We start from the raw sequence: 25665 nt of genomic DNA on the forward strand, positions 1-25665 counted from the left end.
CAATAGTAGTGGTAGTAAAGAGTGGCATGCATTTTACAGAGCAAATAAAAGAGAGTCAGTTCCATGGAGTTCTTACAATTTAAGCATAGACAACTGAGCATTAGCACACCTAACTTTTAGGTACCTAGAAAATCACTGGGATTCAGGAAGTCTTAGTTTGATGCCTAACTCCCTCTACAATGAATGGTGAGAGATAGGCACCTCAGAATGGGAGTCATAAAAGTCAGCATGCAGGTGGATCCTAGCCTAAAATAGCCAATAGGGGATGCCAAGAGGAGGAGATAGGCCCTAAATCCCTGCTTCCTCCCTCTGCTTGGGATTCTTAGCTGCAAATCCTCTGGAGTTAGGGACCTTTACCACAGTAAGAACCTGTGTGGAAAGGAAGTGGGAATGAGGAGAAGAACCTGAACATCTCTCACAACTTCTATCCCAGTGATTAGGGTAGTCAGCTGGGATATTGGAGATACCCAGGTCAAGTTCTCCTTCCAGCAGAAGGGTTGAATTGAGATCTATTATCTTTCAGGTAAGTGCCCTAGCCACTGAGCTATAGGACATTCAGAGGTGGGTCTCCCTCAGTCTCTCCTGGTGAAGTTGTGCCACTGTGGGTAAATAATTTTAAAAAGTCATCGGAGTAAGGGGACTAGCTCCTGGGTCTTCCTCTTCACAGATGAGTGCTTTAACCATCAGGCTACGGCCCCATTTGCATGCTTGCTCTAGCCCAGCAATTCTTTCATTATTTAATCCACAGTGGAAAAGATCCAAAAAGGGAGACTGAAGGAGCCCCAAATCAGAATGACCTACAGCCCAGTGGCTAAGGCACTCAACACAGAGGTAGCACAGACATATACAAATCTTTCCTCCCTATCAGCCAGAGGAGGAACTTGAACCAGGGATTTCCTCCATCCTAGGTGAGTACTGCAACTACTGGGCTTAAACCATTCAGAGAAGTCTTCCCCCTGTGTGTGTAAGCTTTTCCATGAGACCCTGGTCTGGTAAGTGCTCTAGGAGCCTGCCTACAGAATTGCACACTGCAGGCAAGTTAAGCAGAAGAATGCCTATCTTTTCCCAGTGCTCTGAGGCTTAGGCGCCCAGACATCTCTTGTGGGGCTGAAGTGAACATAGTTAGAAGTTAGAAGCACCTGGGGAGATTTTACTGAAAACATTTAGATGCCCAACAATGTTAAGCACCTACAAGGTTCGGGGGAAGTTGAGTGGGGGCTTTGTGAATCCCAGTGTGGCCTGATTCTGGGATGTAGGCAACTAGAGTGGAAGTTAGGTGCCTAAATCATTTTGTGAATTTAGCCCCTAATCTAGAATACTCTCAGGCCCAAATTCAGCACCATACCTAAGGGTGCCTACTTGAAGCATCTGAACAAACTAAAAAGTAGGCATATGTTCACATACCTTTCTGAGTCACCTCACAGCCTTACATCAGAGCCCATCTCTTCATCTATGACCCAAAGGATAATTAGGGAGAACTTTCCAGAAGTTAGAGGCAAAGCAATTTCTGTGCTAGGTAAGAGACTACTATACAAGATACCAAAAGGAGAGATCAGAAACACACTTAATTTTACTTTTCTATTCCAGAATTCAGGAAAGCACCTGTTAATTTTATACTGATGGGATTTAGGAATGTGTTTAAACACGTGATTAAATTCTCTCCCGAAATGGGGCCCTAGATTATGGTGTAAAGCAAAGATTTTTGCAAATGCATACCCACAATAACAGGAAAATGATGATGAGGAAGGAAGGAAATGCATACAATAGGATGTCAAGAGCAGACTCATTCTAAGGAAATTAATTAATATTATTATTATTAGTTATTATTAATATCTATTTGATTGACTGATTTTTCTTAAGGAGTAGAGAGAGAGATTGAGAAAGATTGTTCAGTTAAAAATATGATTTATGTCCGATTACATTTTTTAATCTAAAAATTAATGCTTGACACAACTTCCTAGAATGCCAGCCAGTATTTTGGGAAGCACACTCACAGAATCACACTTGAGATTTACACACATAAACACGTAGGTTTTTTTAGTACATTGGAAGCTAAGATTTCAACGGAAATCAAATTCAAAACAAAACCATGAAACCTACCTGGCTGACGACTTGACCTTCTTTATTAATATTTGAATCATCTGCAATTAAAAGAGGCCCTGATTTCTCAGAAGGATGCTGATCTATCAGAGTATTTGAACAACTTCCACTAGGAAATTTCCACTGACTTTTTCTGGAGTCCGTGGTGAGAGAAACCTCATGTGAGTAGGAGTGAAGAAAAGCTCTGACTCCATCGAGCCCCACAAACTGCGAGACGGGAACTCCACTGAAAGTCACACTCGAGGAGTCAAACAGCTGCGAGTTTCTCCACCGGCGGAGCCTCAGGGCCATTAACACTATGATAAAGGTAAAGAACAAGCAGGAAACGGAAGCCACAGCGATCACCAAATACAAGGTGAGGCTGGACTGGGGGTCTGCAGGCGTTGAGAGGCTGCTTAAATCGGAGAGGATTTCCGGGATGCTGTCAGCCACCACCACCGTCACAGTGGCCGTGGCAGAGAGAGGGGGCTGCCCGTTGTCCTTCACTAAAACCACCAGACTTTGCTTGAGCGCATCTTTGTCGAGGAAGTAGCGCGCCGTCCTGATCTCGCCGCTGTGGAGTCCCACAGAGAAGAGCCCCGGCTCTGTAGCCTTCAGCAGCTGGTAGGAGAGCCAGGCGTTCTGCCCGGAGTCTGCATCCACCGCCACCACCTTAGTGACCAGGTAACCCGGCTCGGAGGAGCGAGGGGCCAACTCCACTCCCGTGGAGCCATCGGTGGGAAAGGAGGGGTGTAAGATGTGCGGGCTGTTGTCATTCTGGTCCAGTATAAAGAGAGTGACGGAGACATTACTGCTGAGAGGTGGGGAACCCCCATCCTGAGCCTGCACTTGGAACCGAATCTCCCGGAACTGCTCGTAATCGAAGGAGCGCAGAGCGTAGAGAGCCCCGGTCTCGGAGTTAATAGAGATGTAGGAAGAGAGCGGAGCTTCCCGGATCTGACCTTCGGTAACAGAGTAAGTGACTTTGGCGTTCTCCCCCAGGTCGGGGTCATTTGCCTTTACCACGATTATGGAAGCACCTTTTGGATTATTTTCCAGGATGTAAGAGGCGTAGGTTGTTTGGCTGAAAATGGGCGGGTTGTCGTTTTTGTCTAATATCTTCAGTAGGAGGAAGGTGGTTGTAGCGATGGGAGGAGTGCCTTGATCGGTGGCTGTGATAGTTATATTGTAATCCGAGATCTGCTCCCTATCCGGGGCGCTGGTAGTCTCCAAACTGTAATAATTATCAAATGACTTCTGTAATCGAAATGGGAGATTATCTGGGATAGTGCACGTGATCTCACCATTGACTCCGGAATCTCGGTCTTGTACATTTATAAGAGCAATTACAGTTTCAGGAAGGGAGTCTTCAATGATTCCTCTGCGAAGAGATGTCACAGTAATCTGCGGGGCATTATCATTTGCATCAATGACTCTTAACAAGATTTTGGCTCGAGACGACAATCCACTCCCGTCCTGAGCTTGTACTTCCATTTCATGTATTTCAGAGTCCTCGAAGTCCAGATTCCCTACAACTGATATTTCTCCCGTCCCAGAATCCAACTGGAATATATGGGCAGCTTTGTCTTCTATTTTTCTAAATGAGTATGTTACTTCTGAATTAATTCCTTCATCTTGGTCAGTGGCGTTTACTGTAAGCACCAAGAAACCGACAGGGACATTTTCCATAATAGCCACTTTATAGACAGACTGGCTGAAAACTGGCGCATTGTCATTTACATCCATAACAATAACTCTGATTTTCACAGTGCCAGATTTGACTGGATCTCCGCCGTCTGCAGCTGTAAGGATTAACTGGTGAATTTTCTCTTCTTCCCTGTCCAATAATTTTTCAAGAACCAGCTCTGCGTACTTCCCACCATCAACTCCCGTTTGCACATCCAGAGAGAAGTGTTTATTTTTACTAATTTGGTAGCTTTGGAGGGAATTGAGTCCCTTATCTGGATCCCGAGCCTCCGGCAAAAGAAAATGCTCCCCCTTTCCCGTGGTTTCAGTTATTTTTAACTCCACTTCCTCCACTGGGAAACTCGGCGCATTATCATTAATATCCGTTATTTCGACTTCAACCGCAAAAAGCTTCACTTTGTCCTGAACAAGAATCTCAAAATTTAATAAACAATTCTCTAGCCGGCCACAGATCTGTTCTCTGTCTATTCTTTCGTTAATATATAAATGTCCTCTGTTCAAACTGAGAGCAAAATATTGCTTCATACCTCTGGAAATTATCCTGACTCCGCGGTCCGAGAGCTCCTTTATATCCAGTCCCAGATCCTTTGCTGTATCCCCCACGAAAGAGCCTTTCTGCATTTCTTCAGGAACTGAATAACGAATCTGTCCATAAATTGTACCCCAGACTGTCACAATTATCAAGAAAAGCGGGAGTCTTATTTTGCAATCCCAGCTCCTTTCTTTATCCGCCATTTCCAAAGCACCGGGATATTTTCCGATCCTATTGATTATATATATTTCCCCAGATATATAGAGATGGTTCGGAAGCTACAAGCATAAAGTCCAAATCAGTCCAAATCAGCGAAGAACTAGAAGCACTCACCTATCTTCCTCTTTTCCACGCAAACGCAATCAGTGCGGATCTGATCTCCAGTGCTGTGCTTTGTAAAAGCGGGGCTGGGCTGGCTGGATCTCTCTTTCCAGTTCTCTGTCTTATTGGGCTAACAGCGGCACTCAGAGTCTCAACCAGTAATTGCACCAACTCAGATGCTACATTAACTGGATATCTATTCGTGTGCTAATTTAATCTTTGTCTCACTGTGTGTCTTAATTTGCATTACAGTTTTAAAGGTATCATACTCGGGAGCTCCAAGTGATAGACTTGAGAGGTTCCGAAAAGTGAACTGCGAAAAGTGAAAACCCTCAGCTCAGGGGGCTAGACTAGATGACCCCTCGAGGTACCTTTCAGCCCTATACTTTTATGATTCGATTATTGTTTGAAAGCAGAAGATGGAAAACATACAAGCCGAGGTAATTTTTTTAATTTTCCCGATTCAATAATTGATTCAAAAGTCTCCATCTGAAAAAAAGAAGTAAGTGTGTGTGTGTGTGTGTGTGTGTGTGTGTGTGTGTGTGTTCGGACTCCAGAAATGTCTAACATTTCAAAACATATTCCCATTTTTCTAAATGTAGTTTGTGTAAACAGTCCAGAAGATAAAAAAATCGTTGTCAATGAAAATTGAGATTTCATTCTGATTTAATTTAAGGCAGCTTTATACTCATGTTACTCCATTGACTGCTGATGTAGTAAACGAGATCAGATATAGGCTCAGAATTTCTGCTGCCCCTTTCTACGTGGCAATAAATTATCATAATGCCGCCTTAACCACAGCATTGTGTTTCTTCTACAGTACTAATGAAAACCAATCTACCAACCAACAATCTGAGGAATTAATTTCCGTGGGAGATTGTGGAAAGGGAGTAACATTTATTTTCCCTTAAAGGGAAATATTGTTTTGTGAGCAAAGTATATATACAATTCTGTTTATAAAATATTATTTCGAAGTTTAATCATATAAAGTTATATTAAATACATTTTAGATGTTTGTCTGCAAATGTAGACTTATGCTTTCATCTCCACAGAGGACTGGAGACACAGTGGATATTAGACAACAATAATTTAAAGTTATGTGGGTTGTTACAGAATTGCTATTTTGGACATAAACATGTTAAATCATTTTTTCCAATTATCCTTTTTTTAAAGTGACTTTGCCTTACACATTTTTTTTAGCTTTATAAATATATTATTTGATAGCTTAGATGATCATTTTTAATTAATTTTACATATATAAATTAGTACAGGTCAGGTTTATTTCTATCAAATCATTTCAAGTGTACGTTTGTGATAGTTACATTATAATCCGGGACCTGCTCCCTGTTCAGGGCAGGGCCGCCCAGAGGGGGCGGCGGGCAAGTGGGGCAATTTGCCCCAGGCCCAGGCCCCGCAGGGGCCCAGCGAGCCCTGGCCCGGGGGCAGTCCGGGTCTTCTGCGGCATTTCGGCGGCAGGGGCCCTTCAGTGCTGCCGAAGACGCTGAGTGACTGAAGGCCCCCCCCCCGCCGCCGAAGACCCGGACCGCTGCCGGGTGAGTACAAGCACCGCAGCTCCCCCGCTTTGCCCCAGGCCCCCTGAATCCTCTGGGCGGCCCTGACAGAGGGATTACTGTCGCCAAATAAGAATCGTCGGCGATGGGACAAGAGAAACGTGATCGCAGCGATATGACCGTTATTTTGTTCTTCAGCCACCTTGCCCAGAGCAGATAATTCTCTCTGGGTTGCATTTCCATTTCATGTAATTTGGATTCCCAAAAATACAGATTCCCTGTATCTCATATTTCTTCCCTTCTTGTTTTCATATGGAAGATTTATGAAGCCTTGGTGAGTTACTGTATGAATATGATATCTCTATGTAATGTTCATCCATATAAGCGTTGCTTGCTCTGACCAGCAGGGACTCATTGCGCTCATTTTAATTTTGTAGAAATATTTATTTTTAAAAGGGATCCTTTGCTTCCAGCAAAGTAAGGCGGATATTTGCCGAGCCAGGCCTGACTAGAAGAATACTTTGAGAATACGCTATTTTTCCTCTAACCGGACTTTATTCAAGTACCATTTCTGAATATTTTGCATGATCTGCTCTGTTTTTCACACCTGAAGTGAAACGTTAAATGCTGAAGGTAAGAGCGTTAACTCCTACCAGCCCAACAGAATAAACCGTACTCCTGGGCTGTAATTTTGTTTTTATTTTAAAATTATATAGTAGATGGGAGAACTGTCATTAACATGTTATAGCAACTCCAAGTGCATAAAGTTTCATTTTATTCTGCACAAGCACTTCACAATTGAACAGGCGCTTCGGTATTCTGCCACAGCACTGCTCTCGATCTACTCCCCCTGTGATACTTATATGACCAAAAGAAAATATCTACTTTGCTGTCTGGAGAAAAAACGATTCCTGGGATTCATAATTCCCATTTATCCTCGGCCAGGTTCTTTGCAATATTTTCTACAAAAGAGAGAAGGGTGTTTCTCCAGGAACAGAATAGTGGAAATACCATTCCCAGCTCCCATGGAACTCCCAGATATTCCTACTCAATTTTTCTTTACATTTGCTTTATATAGAGCTCTGTGCATAGGAATTATTCAGAAATCGCAAACACTTAATTTAAAGAAATTATGGGTTCAGTTCTTCCATTGAAGTTGTACGTCTATTTACTTACTTGCGGAGGAAAGGATGATGAATCTCTTTTTGCCTTTCTTTCTCTGATAAAGCATTCAGTGTCAACCAATAACTGCACATACTCGGAGTAATTGCGAAAGATTTTGAGGCTTTCTACATGTGCTAATAATTTTCCTCTCACTCTGTATGCCTTAGTTGTATACCCAAATGCCCACTGACACATGCACTGCAATCAAGATTAAATAATTATGTTTGAAATGTAGAATATATCGTAATGTAAATGAAGGAAATATATTTTCATGATTTCAGCATGAAGTTTAGAGTCTCTGATTTTTTTGTGAAACAACATTATTCCTCTTAGAGAATTAGGAAAGAATACAAAATAATAGAAAATCTTTCTGAATGCTCACTCGAAATTCAGCACGCAAAATATTTTTTCTATTCCTCCTTGAGAGATACAGCTCTTTTTATTGAAAAGAAAAACACAAACAAGTTATTTTCAACGCTGAATAATACCAAGTTTGAGCGTGATGTATATCCACCCACTTTCTAATAAATCCATCTGTATGTGAGAATAAACGATACCTTTTATCATTTGTAAAGATAGAAATGGAAAATATTTCCTACAGGATAAATAGTGATTTTGTTAAAGGTATTTATATAATATATAATACATCATGATGTAAACTGGAACCATACTTCTGATGTACAATCATTTTTGATGAGGTAACGACTTGCCCTAATGTCGTATCAGTCTACAAATGGAAAGAAAGTTTTTCTCTGAAATCTCTGAAGTCTGGTGAATTGCTTCAGAATGCTTAGAATGTATACAGTGGAGATTATTACTCCATCCCCAGCGTGCCCGAATGACAAGAAATGGTGCAAAATCTGATTCTGAGGCAAATCTTCTCAAATAACAAAAGAAAAAAAAACAAAAAAAAATCTGACACTTTGGAATATTTCCCCTTAATTCCATGGGTACAGAGTATTGCTCCATACCTGCTGAACTCCATGGCACAGCAAAAGTTAGAATGGCTCCGGGAAAAGGGTATGTGGCCAGAAAGCATACTCCTTTGCCCTATGTTCTATCTAGTTACCTCTGAATGAAACAGATGTGAGAGAGTTAAATCCCACCATGTACAACTCTGTGGCAACTAGAGTTACAGCAACAAAGGAAAGTAACGAACACCAGCTTATGGAATATCAGTAGCAGCTACACAGAGGCACAATGACTAGGAAGAACCACAGGAGACAATACCATGATTAATTTTGAAGAAAGAAATAGGATATCTACTGATCACATAATTCCTGCCAAAACTGTACTTGCCCGGCAAACACTGGACTGGCTCCTGCATGTGCAAATAAAATGTATCAGAATGAGCTTTTGGTACCACACATGACATCATCCGACCACTTCCCTAAATGCTGCCATCTTGTATAAATCCTTCCCGGAGACAAAGTGATACTAGTAAATGGGGATGCAGTTCAGAATCTCAGATTAGATGACAACACATAAGAAGGGAGGTAATTCCGAAGTGTAGGAAAATCAAAGGTTATTATAGCGGACGTAAATATGTACAAATGCTGATATTATGCACCCTGTCTCTTAAGATTACATAGATAAACCTGTTTCTGCAGTGGTTATGTATCCTGACAACTCTGGAATGGTGATTCTATTGCAGCAGGTGTGGCTAGAAAGGAAGTATGGCTACAATCCAGTAGGAAACTGAGAGGTGGTGTGCAGGTTTCCTTTGAGGATAAGTATTGAAAGATCAAATTTGGAGTGATCGCTTTATGAAAAGTGTTCCTGAACCTGTGTTTGCCTTTTAACAACAATAGTGCAAAGAAGTAACAAATTAACAGGAGATGGATTATATACATAGCGGACTCATGACCATCTAAAAGACCTTATTTAAAACTGGCAGAAGAGTGGACTCAAGACCCAATGCATCAACCAGTCAATCTTTAAGGGATCCAGTGTCACAGCATTATATTCAGTTCTATACATCTGAAAGTAAACATCAAGTACACTCTAAAACACATAAATTCCTCCATATGCACGTTAGCAGTGCGACATCGTATCCTAAATGAATCTTCAATAACATTTGTAAACGATATCTTATTTCTTAAGTAAAAAATAAGTAAAAACGTGATTCCGTCAAAAATCATACTGCAAAATATACGTAATAGCAGTAGCTTAGTGGCTTCATTCAGGGTCAGGGCCCCATTGGGGCTGATCACTATGCAAACATACCGATCGAGAAGATCCCTACCCCAAAGAGCTCTCTCCGCTACATTAAAAATAGCAAGAAAAAGCAACCGGTTATACAAACAACTCAGAGTCTCCTTGAGTGAAATAACACCCTATACAGATACTATGAAAGAAGGAAGAGGTTAAGAAACCGAAGAAAAACTAAAACTCTTCTTGTCAAAATGACCTCACTCGACTAACTCCTAAAATAACAACGCAGATAAAAGCTCCCAACTACACTGAAAGTAATTAATTCATTAACAGTAAATTTAAAGGACTACCGTAGAGATCACCGATAACGGTTTGGAGTTATACGCCAAAGCACAGACAAAAATGGGTGTCGGAAACCTATTTTCTGGGTATTTTAATATAACCATCATTTCATAAGAATTTTAACTTGCATATTTAACCAGTAATTCACAAATCCTCTCTGCAATAATACTTGTTAAATAAGAGAAATAATAAATATATTAAACGTTCTTTTCCTAGGAGTATTGTTATATTCCCCATTTAATCACGGTGTTCATTTTAAAAGAAAAAAATATAGTTTTAGTTTACAGTAATTTCATACTCCAAATAACAAACAGACATCTAATGCAAAACTCACCTTATCAGGAACACTGATCTCAGATTTGGGTTCGCTGCAGTCATTGCTCAAAAATAGTATTCCTGAGTTGTCACTCGAAAGGATATTCTGTGCTATCACAGTTTGGTCATTTGGTTTTAGAAATTTAAGATAGTTTTTTCCGGAGTTTACGGCTAAACATCGGTTATAAGAATATGGTAAAGTCCCGTCGCCATAGTTTGGTGGGCATCTGACACTGGATTTGGAGTACAAACTAGGAGAGAAACACTGGAGAACGGTGGGATTCATTGATCTTCGAAATTTCATCATAAGAACTGCTACAATTGTTAAAAGGAACAAAAATGAGATCAAGACTAAAGCAAGCACCAAGTAGAACTGTAAATCAGACTGAGGTGCCGAGTCACCCGATTGGTCGCTCATTTCCGGAAGAGCCTCTTGGAAGTTCTCAGCAAACACCAGGTTGAGAGTCACTGTGGCGGAGAGAGGCGGCTGCCCGTTATCCTTCACCAGGGTGACCAGCCTGTGCTTCACAGCATCTCTGTCCGCAAAGGCGCGGGCTGTCCGGATCTCCCCGGTGTGCAGCCCCATGCTGAAGAGCGTCGGTTCCGTAGCCTGGAGCAGATGGTAGGAGAGCCAGGCATTGTGTCCTGAGTCAGCATCCACCGCCACCACCTTAGTCACCAGATAACCTGCCTCGGCCGAGCGAGGGACCATCTCAAACAAGGCGGAGCCATCGGCTCCCAGGGAAGGGTACAGGATGTGAGGGGCGTTATCATTCTGATCCAGAATAAACACCCTGACGGTGACATTGCTGCTGAGAGGCGGGGACCCGCCGTCTTGGGCCTTCACTTGCACTTCCAACTCCCGGAATTGCTCGTAGTCGAAGGAGCGCTGGGAATAGATAGCTCCGGTCTGGGAGTTAATGGAGATGTAGGAGGAGAGAGGCACCTCCTGGAGGTTGCTGCTCAGGATGGAGTAAGTGACTCGGGCGTTCCGGTCCAGATCCCGGTCTGAGGCTTTTACACTGAAAATAGAGGCCCCCGAGGGATTGTTCTCTGGCACATAGGCGGTGTAGGAAGGTTTCTGAAAGACAGGGGCGTTGTCATTGATATCCGAGATCTGCAACAGGATGGTTTTCTGGGTGGTGAGAGGGGGAGAGCCTTTGTCTGTGGCTGTGATTGTGATAGAATAATCAGAGATTGTCTCTCTGTCCAGAATATTTTCGGTTACGAGTTTATAAGAATTACTAGAAGAAAATGTTAGTATTACAGGTACATTACCTTCCACACCACAGGTAACCTCTTCGTTTTTTCCGGAATCTCGGTCACGGACATTAAGGAGAGCTAGGACAGTCCCGGGGGCAGAGTCTTCGGGAACCGGATTGGAGATTATTGTGAAGTCAATCACAGGGGCGTTATCGTTCTCGTCAAGGATCTGTATTTGCACTTTAGAATGAGCTGTCAGACCTCCACCATCCTTTGCTTCCACGTTCGCCTGATAAAATTTCACCTCTTCGAAATCCAAAGGACCCGTCACTGTAATCTCACCTGTTCGGGGATCCAGACTGAATAATTTGCGAGCATTGTCAGGGATGTTGCTGAAAGAGTACATGATTTCTGCATTTAAACCCTCGTCGGCATCAGTAGCTCTCACCTGAAGCACCAAGGAGCCGTTTGGTAGGTTTTCCCTCAGGCTGACTTTGTAGATCTCTTCAGTGAACACTGGGGGATTGTCATTGGCGTCAGTGACATTAACTCTAACCTGAGCTGTACCGGTTCTGACTGGATCTCCGCCATCCACAGCCGTCAGGACTAAGTGATGGTATCTCTGCTTTTCCCGGTCCAAAGGTTTCTCCAGTAACAGCTCTGCCTGTTTACTGCCATCCGGGCTTTCTTTCACCGCCAGGGTAAAATACCGATTGAGGCTGAGCTGGTAATTTTGTAGTGAATTAGTGCCGACATCTGGATCTCTTCCCGTTCCTAGTGGAAATCGCGCACCCGGCAGTGTGGATTCAATAATTTCTAATTCAATATATTCAGTATTGAACCGCGGTGCATTGTCATTAATGTCCTGCACCTCAACATTCACGTGAAAAACATTAAAAGGATTTTGCACAACCGACTGAAAACTGAGGACACAAAGAGATGCTTCCCCGCATATTCCCTCTCGATCTATCCTTTCATTTACAATCAGATTTCCATTTTCTGTGTTAGTAGCGAAGTATTGCTTTTCAAAACCAGAGACAACACTAAGCTTTCGCTGAGGCAGTTCTCTCACATTCAGTCTCAAATCCTTGACGAGATTCCCCACAAGGGAACCTTTGGCCATTTCTTCAGGAATCGAATAACGAATCTGCTCCGAGACGGCCCGGCCGAACAAAGAGAATAAGAACGGAAAGAACAGTACTTGCTGTCTGACTGCCCAGTCCGGCTCTCTGTGTCTGGTTTCCTCGCCCATCTTTACTGAATGCGCAGTTTGTTTTATTCTGGACAGTTCTGGTATGTTAATTTCTCGTTCGGCTCAAAGAATCCGCAGAAACGACAAACATAAAATCACAACTGCCACCCAATTGTCTCCAATAATCCTGAAGAATGACGTATTTTATCAGCGACTGGGCAGGAACGTCTTGCTGCTGTTTCTGTTATTTTCGTAGCATTGCAGGGGGCTCCAATGGATCGGCAGCCGCCTCTTCGCGTCGGCCAACGGCGACACGCTGAGTCTTTGCCGAGTAACTGCAGCGTGCAGAATTAATAAACTGAAACTCATTCTCTTTGGTGTACACTTATTTAAAAAAATAGCAAATAAAATAAAATAAAATAAAATATGCATTTCGGTACCAAAACCTAAACACCATTCTATAATTATTTACTATTCAAAATCATATCTCTGACTAAACATGACGTGGATGTAGGAGCGATGGATATGTAAAGACATGTATTCTTCTAATCGAAATCTAATTCTATGCGAAATTCATTATTAAATGTTTTAAAAACTAATACTAAAAATATAAAAATGTAGTATCAAATTCTATTATTCTTTGAGTCTATTTAAATCTCTCTCTTTAAAGTCACTGGAATTTCACCAGAGATGGTGTTGCCCTTAGGAGTTAGAGGTTTTCTATACAAGGTAGAGAATTTTAAATGGGTATGAAAAAGATCATCAAAGGTACAAGAACTTCCAAAATATTTCACGATTAGATTTTTTCACAGTCTTGCTAAGAGCGCATTTTCTTGTTTTTTGGTTTTATTTGATTGTTTCTCACTGATATATAGAACACACCTATGTAAATCTATAAATTTTGTCAGATAATCTATAAAACACATTTTCAGTTTACTTTGAAGATGAACTTATTAAAAAAGGTGAAATATAGTTTTTAATTTTCTGTTAAAAACAGCAGTTAATAACGCTAAACAAAATATCTTCTAAATGTATATATCATAACTGTGCATATAGTCTTCTGAAATACACATTATGCCTATCAATGGCTATTAGCCAAGATGGCCAGGATTGCAATCCCATGCTCTGGGTGTCCCTAAACTTCTGATTGCCCCATTCTGTTCATTCCCTCTGAAGCATCTGATACTAGCCACTATCGGAGGATCAGGTCCGACGAGAGGGGGGGAAGCCGTTACAAATTACTGGAGCCTTGTGGTCCGGAAGAGGGCCCAGCTTCCCTGGCCCTGTTTAGCCGGTCCACCCTTCCTTGGGGGGGGGGGGGACTGAAATTTTTTTTTTAACTGGGGCCCAAACCCGCTCTTGGAAGCCCTGGAGAGGATGCTGGGTGAGATGGACCATTGGTCTGATCCAGTATGGCCATTCTTATGTTCTTATCCATTATACCAATCAACTACTCTATGTAATATTTCTTCCTAATAAATTTGTCAAAGAATCATGGATTGACAAATTCAGCATGAAAAATTGTAAGTAACCATTATGAAGATCATGATAACTATTAGCAAAATTTGGGAGACCTGGCTCTGGGCCAGCAGAGCCGTCAGGGAGAGTGACGATAGGGGCAGGGCCCAGGACCCCAGGCCAGAGTGGATCAGTCCAGGCCACTGTGGAGAGTCGAGGACCCTTCACTTGCCATGGGCAGAGCACCACAGCAGGTGGGGACACATGCCAGTGGCTGGTCTCAGGCCCCCTACCCTCCATCCAGGCTTACTTCTTTGCTGCTGCTGGAGCTTGGAGCCTGGCCAGCAGCCACTGCTCTGTCCACTCTGCCTTCAGAGTTGGGCAGCTGGAGAGCAGCCAGGGGCGGCTCTACCTTTTTGGCCGCCCCAAGCAGTCATGTGCGGGAGGCGCCCCAGAGCCGCGGGAGCAGCGGACATCCCGCGGGCATGACTGTGGAGGGTCCGCTGGTCGCGCGGCTCGGCTGGACCTCCCGCAGCTGCGGATGGTTCGCAGGTCTGGCGGCTCTGCTTGAGCTGCCGCAGGCATGCCTGCGGGAGGTCCACTGGAGCCGCAGGATGAGCGCCCCCTCCGCAGTCATGCCTGCAGCACGTCCGGTCGTCCCAGGGCTCCGGTGGACCTCCCGCAGGCATAACTGCGGCAGGTCCGCCGGCCCAGCCTGCCGCCCCCCACCCCGCCCGGGAAAGGGCCGCCCCACGCGCGTGCTTGCCGCGCTGGGGTCTGGAGCCGGCCCTGAGAGCAGCACTGCTATGGGGTGGCTACAGGGGATGGGAAAGGAAAATTTTTGGGTGGCTTTAGCCTCCACAAGCCCTCTCCCCAGTGCCGCCCAGGCTCTTAACTATCCAGCTAAACTGACTTAATAACACTACCTACTCAAGCAGCATATAGTCAGGGGCAGCTCTAGCAATTTCGCCGCCCCAAGCAGGGCACGCCTGCGGGAGGTCCACCGGAGCCTCCTGCCGCCCTCCCAGGACCGGCAGAGTGCCCCCCGTGGCATGCCGCCCCAAGCACGCGCTTGGCGTGCTGGGGCCTGGAGCCTCCCCTGCATATAGTCAAGGTTGATGTAGTTAGGTTGATGCAGTGTCAGTGTAGACCAGGGATTGGCAACCTTTGGCACATGGCCTGCAGCTCCCATTGGCCTGGAGCAGCGAACCGCGGCCAGTGGGAGCCGCGATCGGCTGAACCTGTGGATGCGGCAGGTGAACAAACTGGCCTGACCCACCAGGATGCTTACCCTGGTGGGCCGTGTGCCAAAGGTTGCCGATCCCTGGTGTAGACACTGTGTTAATTATAATGACTGTTACTGGCTTCCAGGAGATGTCCCCCATTGCCCCACAGTAACTGCTCTGGTCATGGTTGTGAACTCCACTACCCAGGAAGCCACCCCTCCCCATTAAAGCTCTGTGAATTTTTTAAATTGCTTTTCCTGGATGCCCAGCTTGGCAAGCACACCTAGCAACTTTCCATTGTTGTGTGCAACTGCCCATCTGACCATGTTGGCTCCATGCTGCAGATGCGCTCCTGTCTGGAGTACACAGGAGGAGTTGGCTCTCCTGGGTTTGTGGGGAGAAAAGGCTGTGCAGGCACAGCTCCAATCCAGTCATAGAAATGTTGACATCTATGAGCAGATTCTTGGGACATGGAGGAGAAGGATTACAAGAGGGACCAGCAGCAGTGCCACATTAAAGCCAAGAAGCTATGGCAGGCATACCACAAGGAAAGGGAGGCCAACAAATGATCTGGTGTAGAGCCACAGACCTGCCACTTTTACAAAGAGCTGCATGCCATTTTCGGTGGAGACCTCCCTCCCAAGAACCCTGTACATACTTTGGAGAAGCATGAGTCACAGGCCCCTGCCAAGAACAGTGAGGAGGAGGAGAAGAAGGTGGATGAGAAAGAGGAGGAGTATGGGGGAAAAGTGACCAGGATATTCAGCTATGCAGGAAGCCAGGACATGTTTTCAGCTTCAGCCCAGCCAGTCCTGACAGCTCAGCGTGGGTGAGCCTGATGCAGGGGAAGGAACCTTTGGTAAGTATGCTGTTTGCTTTGAAATTACAGGGATGGAACCCTCAAAGTAGCAGGACACATCTGTTGATCTACTCTTTTTCACGTGTGCTAGAAGAGATAATGAAACAATTAAGAGGTGTAGTAAAGTTACTATCAGCTTTTCATTCCCTTCTAGAGTTAGAGGGGGCCATGTGGAACAGTTTGTTTATGTGCACTGGGATGTCCCACGAATCCTCCATAGAGATGTCCATGAAACTTTCATGGAGGTACTCAGCAATCCTCTGCTAAAGGCTTCAAGAGAGGGTTGCCTTATTTCTTCCACTGTTGTAAGACAGTTTCCCAGCAATTACTTCAACAGGCACCATTGCAATACACAGGCTAGCTGTGTACAGGCCTGGATGGCAATAGGCCACCAGCAGCTGCTGTGCTCTCTCTGTCTCTGTTACCTTCAGGAGTGAAATATCAGTTCAAATCACCACTGCCATGGGCGGCCGGTATCATAGGCTGGGGGAGGCTGAGCCTACCCAAACAGCCCGGTGTGGCCCCATCCACACTCTGCCCCAGTTCCCCTCCTACTTCCTGCTCTCTGGGCAGTTCTTCTTCTGTGCCATGGCCCCAGATGGGGCTGACACTTGGGCCATGCTGCCTGGCCACCCAGTGCTCTGGGACTGGGGAGGCTGGGGCTGGGCCTCCCGGTGGTCTGGGACTGGGGAGGCTGGGGCCACACTGCCAGGCCTCCTGGTGCTGCAGGACTGGGGAGGCTGGGACCACATTGCCAGGCTTCCCAGGATTTCAGGGCTGGGGCCGCACTTCCCAGCCTCCTGGCACTGCAGGGCACTGCTAGGCCTCCTGGCACTGGAGGGCTGTGGGGGCTGGGGCCATGCTGCCTGGCCACCCAGTGCTCCGGGGCTGGGGAGGCTGGGGCCAGGTCTCCCGGCACTCTGGGGCTGGGAAGGCTGGGGTCATGCTGCTCAGCCTCCCAGTGCTGTCCAGGGAGGCTGAGCAGTGCTGTCCCAAGCAGTCCAGGGCCTTGGGTGCTAACCTGAGTGGGAGCCAGTGGCCATAGGGGTGTGTGAGGGCTCTTGGGGAGAAGGAGTGGGGCACTAGCCTCCTCGAGCCAGTGGTTCACCCGCTGCCCATGATCACTGCCTGTCGAAAATGGTGCCAGTATTCAGTCACATTGCCCTATACATATATAGACATGCCTGTGAGATATCCCCCTCTCATTTCCACAACGCTTCCCCCTGGAGCGCCACACTCACCATGGATGGTGCTGTGACTGGTACCATGCTGTATCAATCCCAAGGAGAAGTGAGAATTTAGTGCTTAAAATGTGTGATGTTCAAGGAGAGTGAGTTCAGTATCATAAGTTTCAATGTCTGTCTCGAATACCCTGACAATGGTACCTCCGTGTGTTTTATCTGCAGCTGCTGGTATTGTGGCATTGAGGGTCTCCCTTTCCACACCAGCAGAAGGCCAGAGCCAGATAAGGAGGAGAAAGAAAAGGACTTGGGATGATATGTTTCAGGAGATGCTCCAAGCCTGTGCTGCGTCAGAGAATATGACCGGGGCCTGCAGGATGACCCTTGCAAACAGCATATCAAAAGAAAGGGGAGGGATAGCTCAGTGGTTTGAGTATTGGCCTGTTAAATCCAAGACTGTGAGTTCAATCCTTGAGGGGGACACTTAGGGATCTGTGGTAAAAATCAGTACTTGGTCCTGCTACTGAAGGCAGGGGGCTGGACTTTGAAGGTCCCTTCCAGCTCTATGAGATAAGCATATCTCCATTTATTTTATTTAAAGAAAGAGTGGAGAGGAAAAAGGCCCAGGATCCCAAACAGGAAAAGGAGAAGGGGATGCACCTGGACACAATAGGGTTTCTCAGGCAGCAAACAGAGATGCTGTGGACACTGGTAGACCTGCAGCTCCAAGAATCCCTTGCTTGCCTCCCTCTGCAGCCCATAGACAACTCAATGTTGGGCCCTTCCTACATCCCCCTTCAACATTCCACATGATGTCAGGGGCTGCTGTACTACCCCTACCACTCCACCTCAGGAGACATTAAAGAAAATCACAGCTGCAAATACACTGATCTGTGAAAAACATGGTTGGTATATATGTACTTGAAAAGGAAATGACTGATCTTTTCCCTTTTAAGTTGAGTTCCCTTAATTTGTTAAGTTTTATAATGTTTTAAATGTTTTTTTTATTTGCTTGGTTCATGTCACAGAATAAATTTCTATTTTTTGGAACATCATTTGTCTTTATTAGTTAACAACATATGCAGGCTGGTGATGAGCACGTCTGACACCCCAACATTTCCTGTTAGTTCATTTTGTCAATAACCATAACATGATTATCAGACAATATTAATAAGTTCATTGATAATGTTATATTCCTATGCATACAACACTCACTTCAGAATTCATACTGGGCTGCAAAAGAGCAAGCCGGAGTAGAGTGCACTACAGCAATACACACTACTGTAACTCACTATTTAAATGGTCTTTCAAAGCCTCCCTGAGCTACATAGCTCTGCACTGAGCTCTTCTTATAGCCCTTATATTTGGCTGTTCAAATTCAGCAGACAGCTGCTCCACCTCCACCCTCCACTGCAGTGGAAGCTTTCCCTCCTTTTCTTCACAGATGTTATGGTAGGACACAGCAGGAAGCCATAACCATTGGAATATTTTTCCAGTGAGGTCCACTATCATAAGTAGACAACACCAGCGACCCTTCAAATGACCATAGGCACATTTAACTATCATACTGCATCCACTGAGCATGTAGTTGAAATGCTCCTTGATGCTGTCAAGGTGGCTGGTATATGGCTTCATGAGCCTTTGGAGCAAGGGGTAGGTAGGGTCTCCCAGGATCACTATTAACATTTTAACATTCCCAATGGTAATCCTGTCATCAGGAAAGAAAGTCCTTGCTTACAGCTTTCTGAACAGCCCTGTGTACTTGAAGATGCGTGTCATGCACCTTCCTTGATCAGCCCACATTGATGTCAGTGTATCATGTATGCTGGGTAATCCACCAGTGCTTGTCTTACCATGGAAAAGTATCCTTTTCTGTCGATGTACTTTGTGGCAAGATGAGCTGGTGCTAAAATAGAAATATGCATGCCATTTATCACTGCACCACAGTTTGGAAACCCCATTGCTGCAAAGCCATCCACTACATCCTGTACATTGCCCAGAGTCACAGTCCTGCATGACAACTGCTGCTGCCATGGATTTCCTGACTCCAAATTCATTCCTGACTAATTAGTAGCGAACTGGTGTTCCAAGTTTCCACACTGCAATCACCACTTGCTTCTCATCTGTCAACATGGCTCTCATTTTGCTGTCCCTGTGCTAGGGGGCTGGACAGATCCAGGAATGTGACCTTTTGCTTTCAAAAGTTCTGCAAGCCACTGTTCATCATCCCAAACCTGCATGACAATGTGATCATAGAATCATAGAATCATAGAATCTCAGGGTTGGAAGGGACCTCAGGAGGTCATCTAGTCCAACCCCCTGCTCAAAGCAGGATCAAACCCAACTAAATCATCCCAGCCAGGGCTTTGTCAAGCCTGACCTTAAAAACCTCTAAGGAAGGAGATTCCACCACCTCCCTAGGTAACCCATTCCAGTGCTTCACCACCCTACTAGTGAAAAAGTTTTTCCTAATGTCCAACCTAAACCTCCCCCTCTGCAACTTGAGACCATTACTCCTTGTTCTGTCATCTTCTACCACTGAGAACAGTCTAGATCCATCCTCTTTGGAACCCCCTTTCAGGTATTTGAAAGCAACTATCAAATCCCCCCTCATTCTTCTCTTCTGCAGGCTAAACAATCTCAGTTCCCTCAGCCTCTCCTCGTAAGTCATGTGCTCCAGCCCCCTAATCATTTTTGTTGCCCTCCGCTGGACTCTCTCCAATTTATCCACATCTTTCTTGTAGTGTGGGGCCCAAAACTGGACACAGTACTCCAAATGAGGTACTTGTTTCTCAGGCCCAGAACTGGTGCTCCACCATTTGCAGCTGTTCTGTGAATGCAACCAACAACCTTGAATTGTTTCTTTCTATGTCCCACAGCAAACTAGCCTCCAAGAAATTGTCAAGTTTCCTGTGGATCCTCTTGCAGCTCTGCAAATACTGAAGATCTGGCTCATGACAATAGTGCAGAGATATGCAGACTCCATGCTTCTGTCACAGATAGTGGACAGTAAGAAGGGATGCATGCATTTGTGAGGATTTTGAAAAGAGGCACAAAATATTTCAGGGGTGCTGATGTAATTATGGGATGGAGAACACTGCATTATGGGAAGTTGAACCCATGCTCCCAGTCACCCCTGTGCCACTCGTTTCAGTTCCATGAGGCATTGCAAAAATTTCCCAAAACACCCTGCACTGGATGGTGGCACATTGCACTGTGGGATAGCTACTCAAGATGCAGTGGACTTTGCATCCATACAAGTGCTCCTGGTGATGACACGCACCATCGACACAAGGAGCATACTTTGCACATGCACAAGCCATGTAATAACTGCAGCAACTATATGCAGACATAACTTAGGTTGACATTACTTGTAGTGTAAATATGGCCTTTGTGGATTTGACCTTCCTTAAAAATGCAATTCTGGCATTATTTTTGTCTAAAATTAGTTACATCATATTCAGACACCAGCTCCCTGTCCAATGTTCTGTCATTCACTAAACTGTAAAAATTGTCAATTGACTTCTCAAGTGAAATGTGATATTTTCTGTGATGGCATGTGACTTGACCATTCTTCCCAGTATCATGATCATGCACACTAAAAGGGGCTATAACTGTCCCTGCGGAGCTGACAAGGTATTTCATTGCAACTTCTGGTGTGTTATTAATAAAATCAGTAATTTGTAACAGAATTTTGCACTAACTGAACTAGCCTCCACTGGCTTGTGCTTGGACTTTCATTTAATAGAATTTGGTATTGTCCTTTAGTTTTAATCTCTCATGTTATAGAATTAATAATTAATATTTGGGAAGCTTTCTGAGGTATTTTAATAAGTGAGTATATTACCTCTGAATGCAAATTCTAATCAGGGCCTGTGGCATTTACTGAAACTACTACTGTACCTTCTGGCAGGTTTCCCAACACTCTAATTTTTATAGAATCATAAAACTGGAAGGGACCTCAAGAGGTCATCTAGTCCAGTCCACTGCACTCATGGCAGGACTAATTATCTAGACCATTGCTGACAGGGGTTAGTCTAACCTGCTCTTAAAAATCTCCAATGATGGAGATTCCACAATTTCCCTAAGCAATTTGTTCCAATGCTTCACCACCCTGACAGTTAGGCAGTCTTTCCTAATGTCCAACTGTAACAGGCATGACTCACCATCACAGTGCCTCCTGCTGGCTGTCCTGGGAATTAGCTCTCGTTTCACCAGAGCGCCCTCATCTAGTGTTGTCTCACCCGTCATCACTCCTGTCTCCACATCCAGGACCCACATCACACCCCGGACCACATCATCCTCTTCTGGACACAGGCCTCCGGCTCTGCTCCACTCGGTTCTTTCTCCCGTTCCGGGGGACCAACAGTCCTTAGTCCAACCACTTGCCACAGTGGCAAACTGAAGTCCCAATTCTAGCTGCTTGTCTCAGTGGCAAACTGCAGTCCATTCATTGGCCACTCCTCTCGGTGGCAAGTGGGGGTAAGGGGGGACAGAACGTGGGCCTGCCTGCTACTCTGGATCCTGACGCAGGGACTCTATAGCTGGCAGCCATGTACTGCCCTTCCTCCAACTCTGATATCTCCTTCTCTGGGCTGCTTCCCCATAGCCCTAGCACCTTCTCCGCTTTTGTATCAGGGCCTCAGTCTGGCAGTCATCAGCCTGGAGCTTTCTCCTACTCTGCTGACCCTGCCCAGCACTGCTCTGTCCATGGTGCTCCAACCTTCTAAGCAGCCACTCCTCCTCCCTCACCCTTCAGGGAATGACTGCCTCCTCCTCTGCTCTGCATCCCCTTCTTATATGGGTCAGCCTGATCATGACTGGCTGTTCCAATAAAACTTCTCCTGGCACTATAAGACTTTTCCTCACTGGCTGCCTCCTGCATAGCCTCCCCAGGGTGGTTTTAACCCCTTATCTACCAGTGAGAGGCAGACGACCCATCACACCAACCTAAGCCTCCCTGCTGGAATTTAAGCCCATTGCTTCTTGTCCTATCCTCAGAGGTTAAGAAAAACAATTTTTCTTCCTCCTCATTGTAACAACCTTTTACATAAGATTGTACAATCTGAAGATTGTAGATTTGACTCCTGCCTGGCTTGGGTGTTCTTTTATGGGGGAGGTTTAGGTTGAAATTAGGAAAAACTTTTTCACTAGGAGGATGGTGAAGCACTGGAATGGGTTACCTAGGGAGGTGGTGGAATCTCCTTCTGTCAAGGTTCCCTCCCCACTCTGAACTCTGGGGTACAGATGTGGGGACCTGCATGAAAGACCCCCTAAGCTTATTTCTACCAGCTTAGGTTAAAAACTTCCCCAAGGCACAAATTCTTCCTTGTCCTTGGACGGTATCACTGTCACCACCAAGTGAGTTAGACAAAGATTCAGGAAAAGGACCCCTTGGAGTTCCTGTTTCCCCAAAATACCCCCCAAACCCCTTCACCCTCTTTCCTGGGGAGGCTTGAGAATAATATACCAACCAAATAGGTAAACAAGGTGAGCACAAACCAGACCCTTGGGTTTTTAGGACACTAAAAACCAATCGGGTTCTTAAAAGCAGAACTTTATTATAAAAAAAGCAAAAGAAGCACCTCTCTAAAATCAGAATGGAAGGTAATTTTATAGGGTAATAAGATTTAAAACACAGGGGATTCCCCTCTAGGCAAAACTTCAAAGTTATAAAAAACAGGAATAAACCTCCTTTTTAGCATAGGGAAAATTCACAAGCTAAAACAAAAGATAAGCGAATGCATTTCCTTGCTATTACTTATAATTTTTGTAATCTTGGATGCTTATTTCAGGCAGGGTTTTAGGAGATGTTTTTTTCCTGCCCTGGTCCCTCTCAGTCCTGGAGAGAACAACAATGAGAGCGCAAACAAAACCTCCCCCCACAGATTTGAAAGTATCTTCTTCCCTTATTGGTCCTTTTGGTCAGGTGCCAGCCAGGTTATTTGAGCTTCTTAACCCCTTACAGGTAAAGGAGGGATTTTATGCTACCCTTAGCTGTATGTTTATGACATCTTCCTTACAGGTTTTTAAGGTCAGACTTGACGAAGCTCTGGCTGGGATGATTTAGTTGGGGATTGGTCCTGCTTCGAGCAGGGGGTTGGACTAGATGACCTCCTGAGGTCCCTTCCAACCCTGATGTTCTATGATTTTCTGATTCATACTTGAAAAAATGGTATAATGTACCCTCTCAGTCTTCTCTTTTCCAGACTAAACAAACCCAATTTTTTCAATCTTCCCTCATAGGTCATATTTCCTAGACCTTTAATCATTTTTGTTGCTCCTCTCTGGACTCTCTCCAATTTGTTCACATCTTTCCTGAAATGTGGCACCCAGAACTGGACACAATACTCCAGTTGAGGCCTAATCAGAGCAGAGTAGAGTGGAAGAATTACTTCTTATATCTTGCTTACAACACTCCTGCTAATAGATCCCAAAATGATGTTGTTGTTTTTTTGCAACAGCACTACACTGTTGACTCATATTTAGCTTCTGGTCCACTATGACCCCCAGATCCCTTTCTGCAGTACTCCTTCCTAAGCAGTCATTTCCCATTTTGTATGTGTGCAACTGATTGTTCCTTCCTAAATGGAGTACTTTGCATTTGTCCTTATTGAATTTCATCCCATTTACTTCAGACCATTTCTCCAGTTTGTCCAGGTCATTTTGAATTTTAATCCTATCCTCCAAAGCACTTGCAACCCTTCCCAACTTGGTATTGGCCGCAAACTTTATTAGTGTACTCTCTACGTCATTATCTAAATCATCAATGAAGATATTGAACAGAGCCAGACCCAGAACTGATCCCTGCAGGACCCCACTCATTATGGCCTTCCAGCATGACTGTGAACCACTGATAACTACTCTCAAGGAATGGTTTTCCAACCAGTTTTGCACCCACCTTATAGTAGTTCCATCTAGGTTTCATTTCCCTAGTTTGTTTATGAGACGGGTCATGTAAGACAATATCAAAAGCTTTACTAAAGTCAAGATATACCACATCTCCTGCTTCCCCCCATCCACAAGGCTTGTTATCCTGTCAAAGAAAGCTATCAGGTTGGCTTGAGGTGATTTGTTTTTGACAAATCCGTGCTGATTGTTACTTATCACCTTATTATCTTCTAGATGTTTGCAAATTGATTGCTTAATTATTTGCTCCATTATCTTTCTGGGTACAGAAGTTAAGCTGGCTGGTCTGTAATTTCCTGGGTTGTCCTTATTTCCCTCTTTATAGATGGGCACTATATTTGCCCTTTTCCAGTCTTCTGGAATCTCTCCCATCTTCCATGACTTCTCAAAGGTAATTGCTAATGGCTCAGATATCTCCTCAGTCAGCTCCTTGAGTATTCTAGGATGCATTTCATCAAGCCCGGGTGACTTGAAGACATCTAATTTGTCCAAGTAATTTTTAACTTGTTCTTTCCCTATTTTAGCCTCTTCTGATCCTACCTCATTTTCACTGGTATTCACTATGTTAGACGTCCAATCACCACCAACCTTCTTGGTGAAAACCAAAACAAAGAAGTCATTAAGCATCTCTGCCTTTTTATATTCAGGTTGACTAAAAGTTGGCTCCTTGTCATTTGACACGGATCTATCTGTGACCGGATCCCCACGGTCAGTGGCTGTGAGGGCTAAATAATGAACAATCTGGTCCTTCTGGTTCAGAGCTTTCTCCAACACGAGTTCTGCATATCGAGCCTCAGACAATCTGCACATCCAAAATGAAACGTTTATTGTCACTGAGATCAAAGCTCTGGAGAAAGCTTAATTCCCGCATAAGGATCCTGTGCGTCATCTAGAGGGAACAGCGCTCCAGGTGCTATGATCTCACTTATTTTTAACATAGTTTTTTTTTTATTTGGGGAACCTGAGAGCATTATCATTTATATCCAGAATTTCCTCTTCCGCTCTGTAAAACTGCATTGGAGTCTCAGGAAAAATTAACACATTCATCAGACATTTAACGGCTGTGGCTCATAAGATGGAGGTGAACAACTTTTCTTGTTTATATTTCATAGGGAAATATAAAGCTAAATTTGCAACTCTCTGTATAGTGCCCAAAAGAGAAAACTACATTAAAGTATAGTACCAGGAACATATAAATATATAGTCTCTAGTGAATAATTAATTCCTGAGTTTGCAGATCTTTTCCAATGGAAAGTGTCACTTGGAGTCATTAGGAATTTTGTTAGAGTAAAGACTTCAGGGTTTGGCCTTATTTATTTATATTTATCCAAAAGAACTTGTCTAAACTCTAGGCATTTACACACATATTTTAAAAGCTCATACAAGAGAGTTCTTGTGGTTCAATAACCAAAAATAGACCCTTCCAGCTCACCACACTAACACTCTTGCCCTTCATCTCATTCAGGTGTCCATTCGACCTACCTTCCTAGGGGAAGCCTAATAACAGATAGG

The 25665-nt window shown here is 44.5% G+C and overlaps 1 protein-coding gene across 5 annotated transcripts in view; it reads right to left on the reverse strand.

Moving 5' to 3' along the window:
- Positions 1-25665, reverse strand: part of LOC123376084 (protocadherin gamma-A4-like) — a 360280-nt gene that overhangs the window by 299590 nt on the left and 35025 nt on the right. The window contains exon 1 of one of the 5 annotated variants that reach the window (XM_045027771.1): positions 10145-12595. The exons of 3 other annotated variants lie outside the window; for them this stretch is intronic. In XM_045027771.1, the coding sequence (XP_044883706.1) occupies positions 10145-12580 (2436 nt within the window). In that variant the 5' untranslated portion in view covers positions 12581-12595. Of the gene's footprint in view, positions 1-2100; positions 4550-10144; positions 12596-25665 lie in introns of those variants that run through there. One more of the 5 variants, XM_045027783.1, reaches the window with a different exon arrangement.

This window comes from Mauremys mutica, chromosome 8 (genome assembly GCF_020497125.1).
Source record: "Mauremys mutica isolate MM-2020 ecotype Southern chromosome 8, ASM2049712v1, whole genome shotgun sequence".
NCBI classification, from domain to species: Eukaryota; Metazoa; Chordata; order Testudines; family Geoemydidae; genus Mauremys; species Mauremys mutica.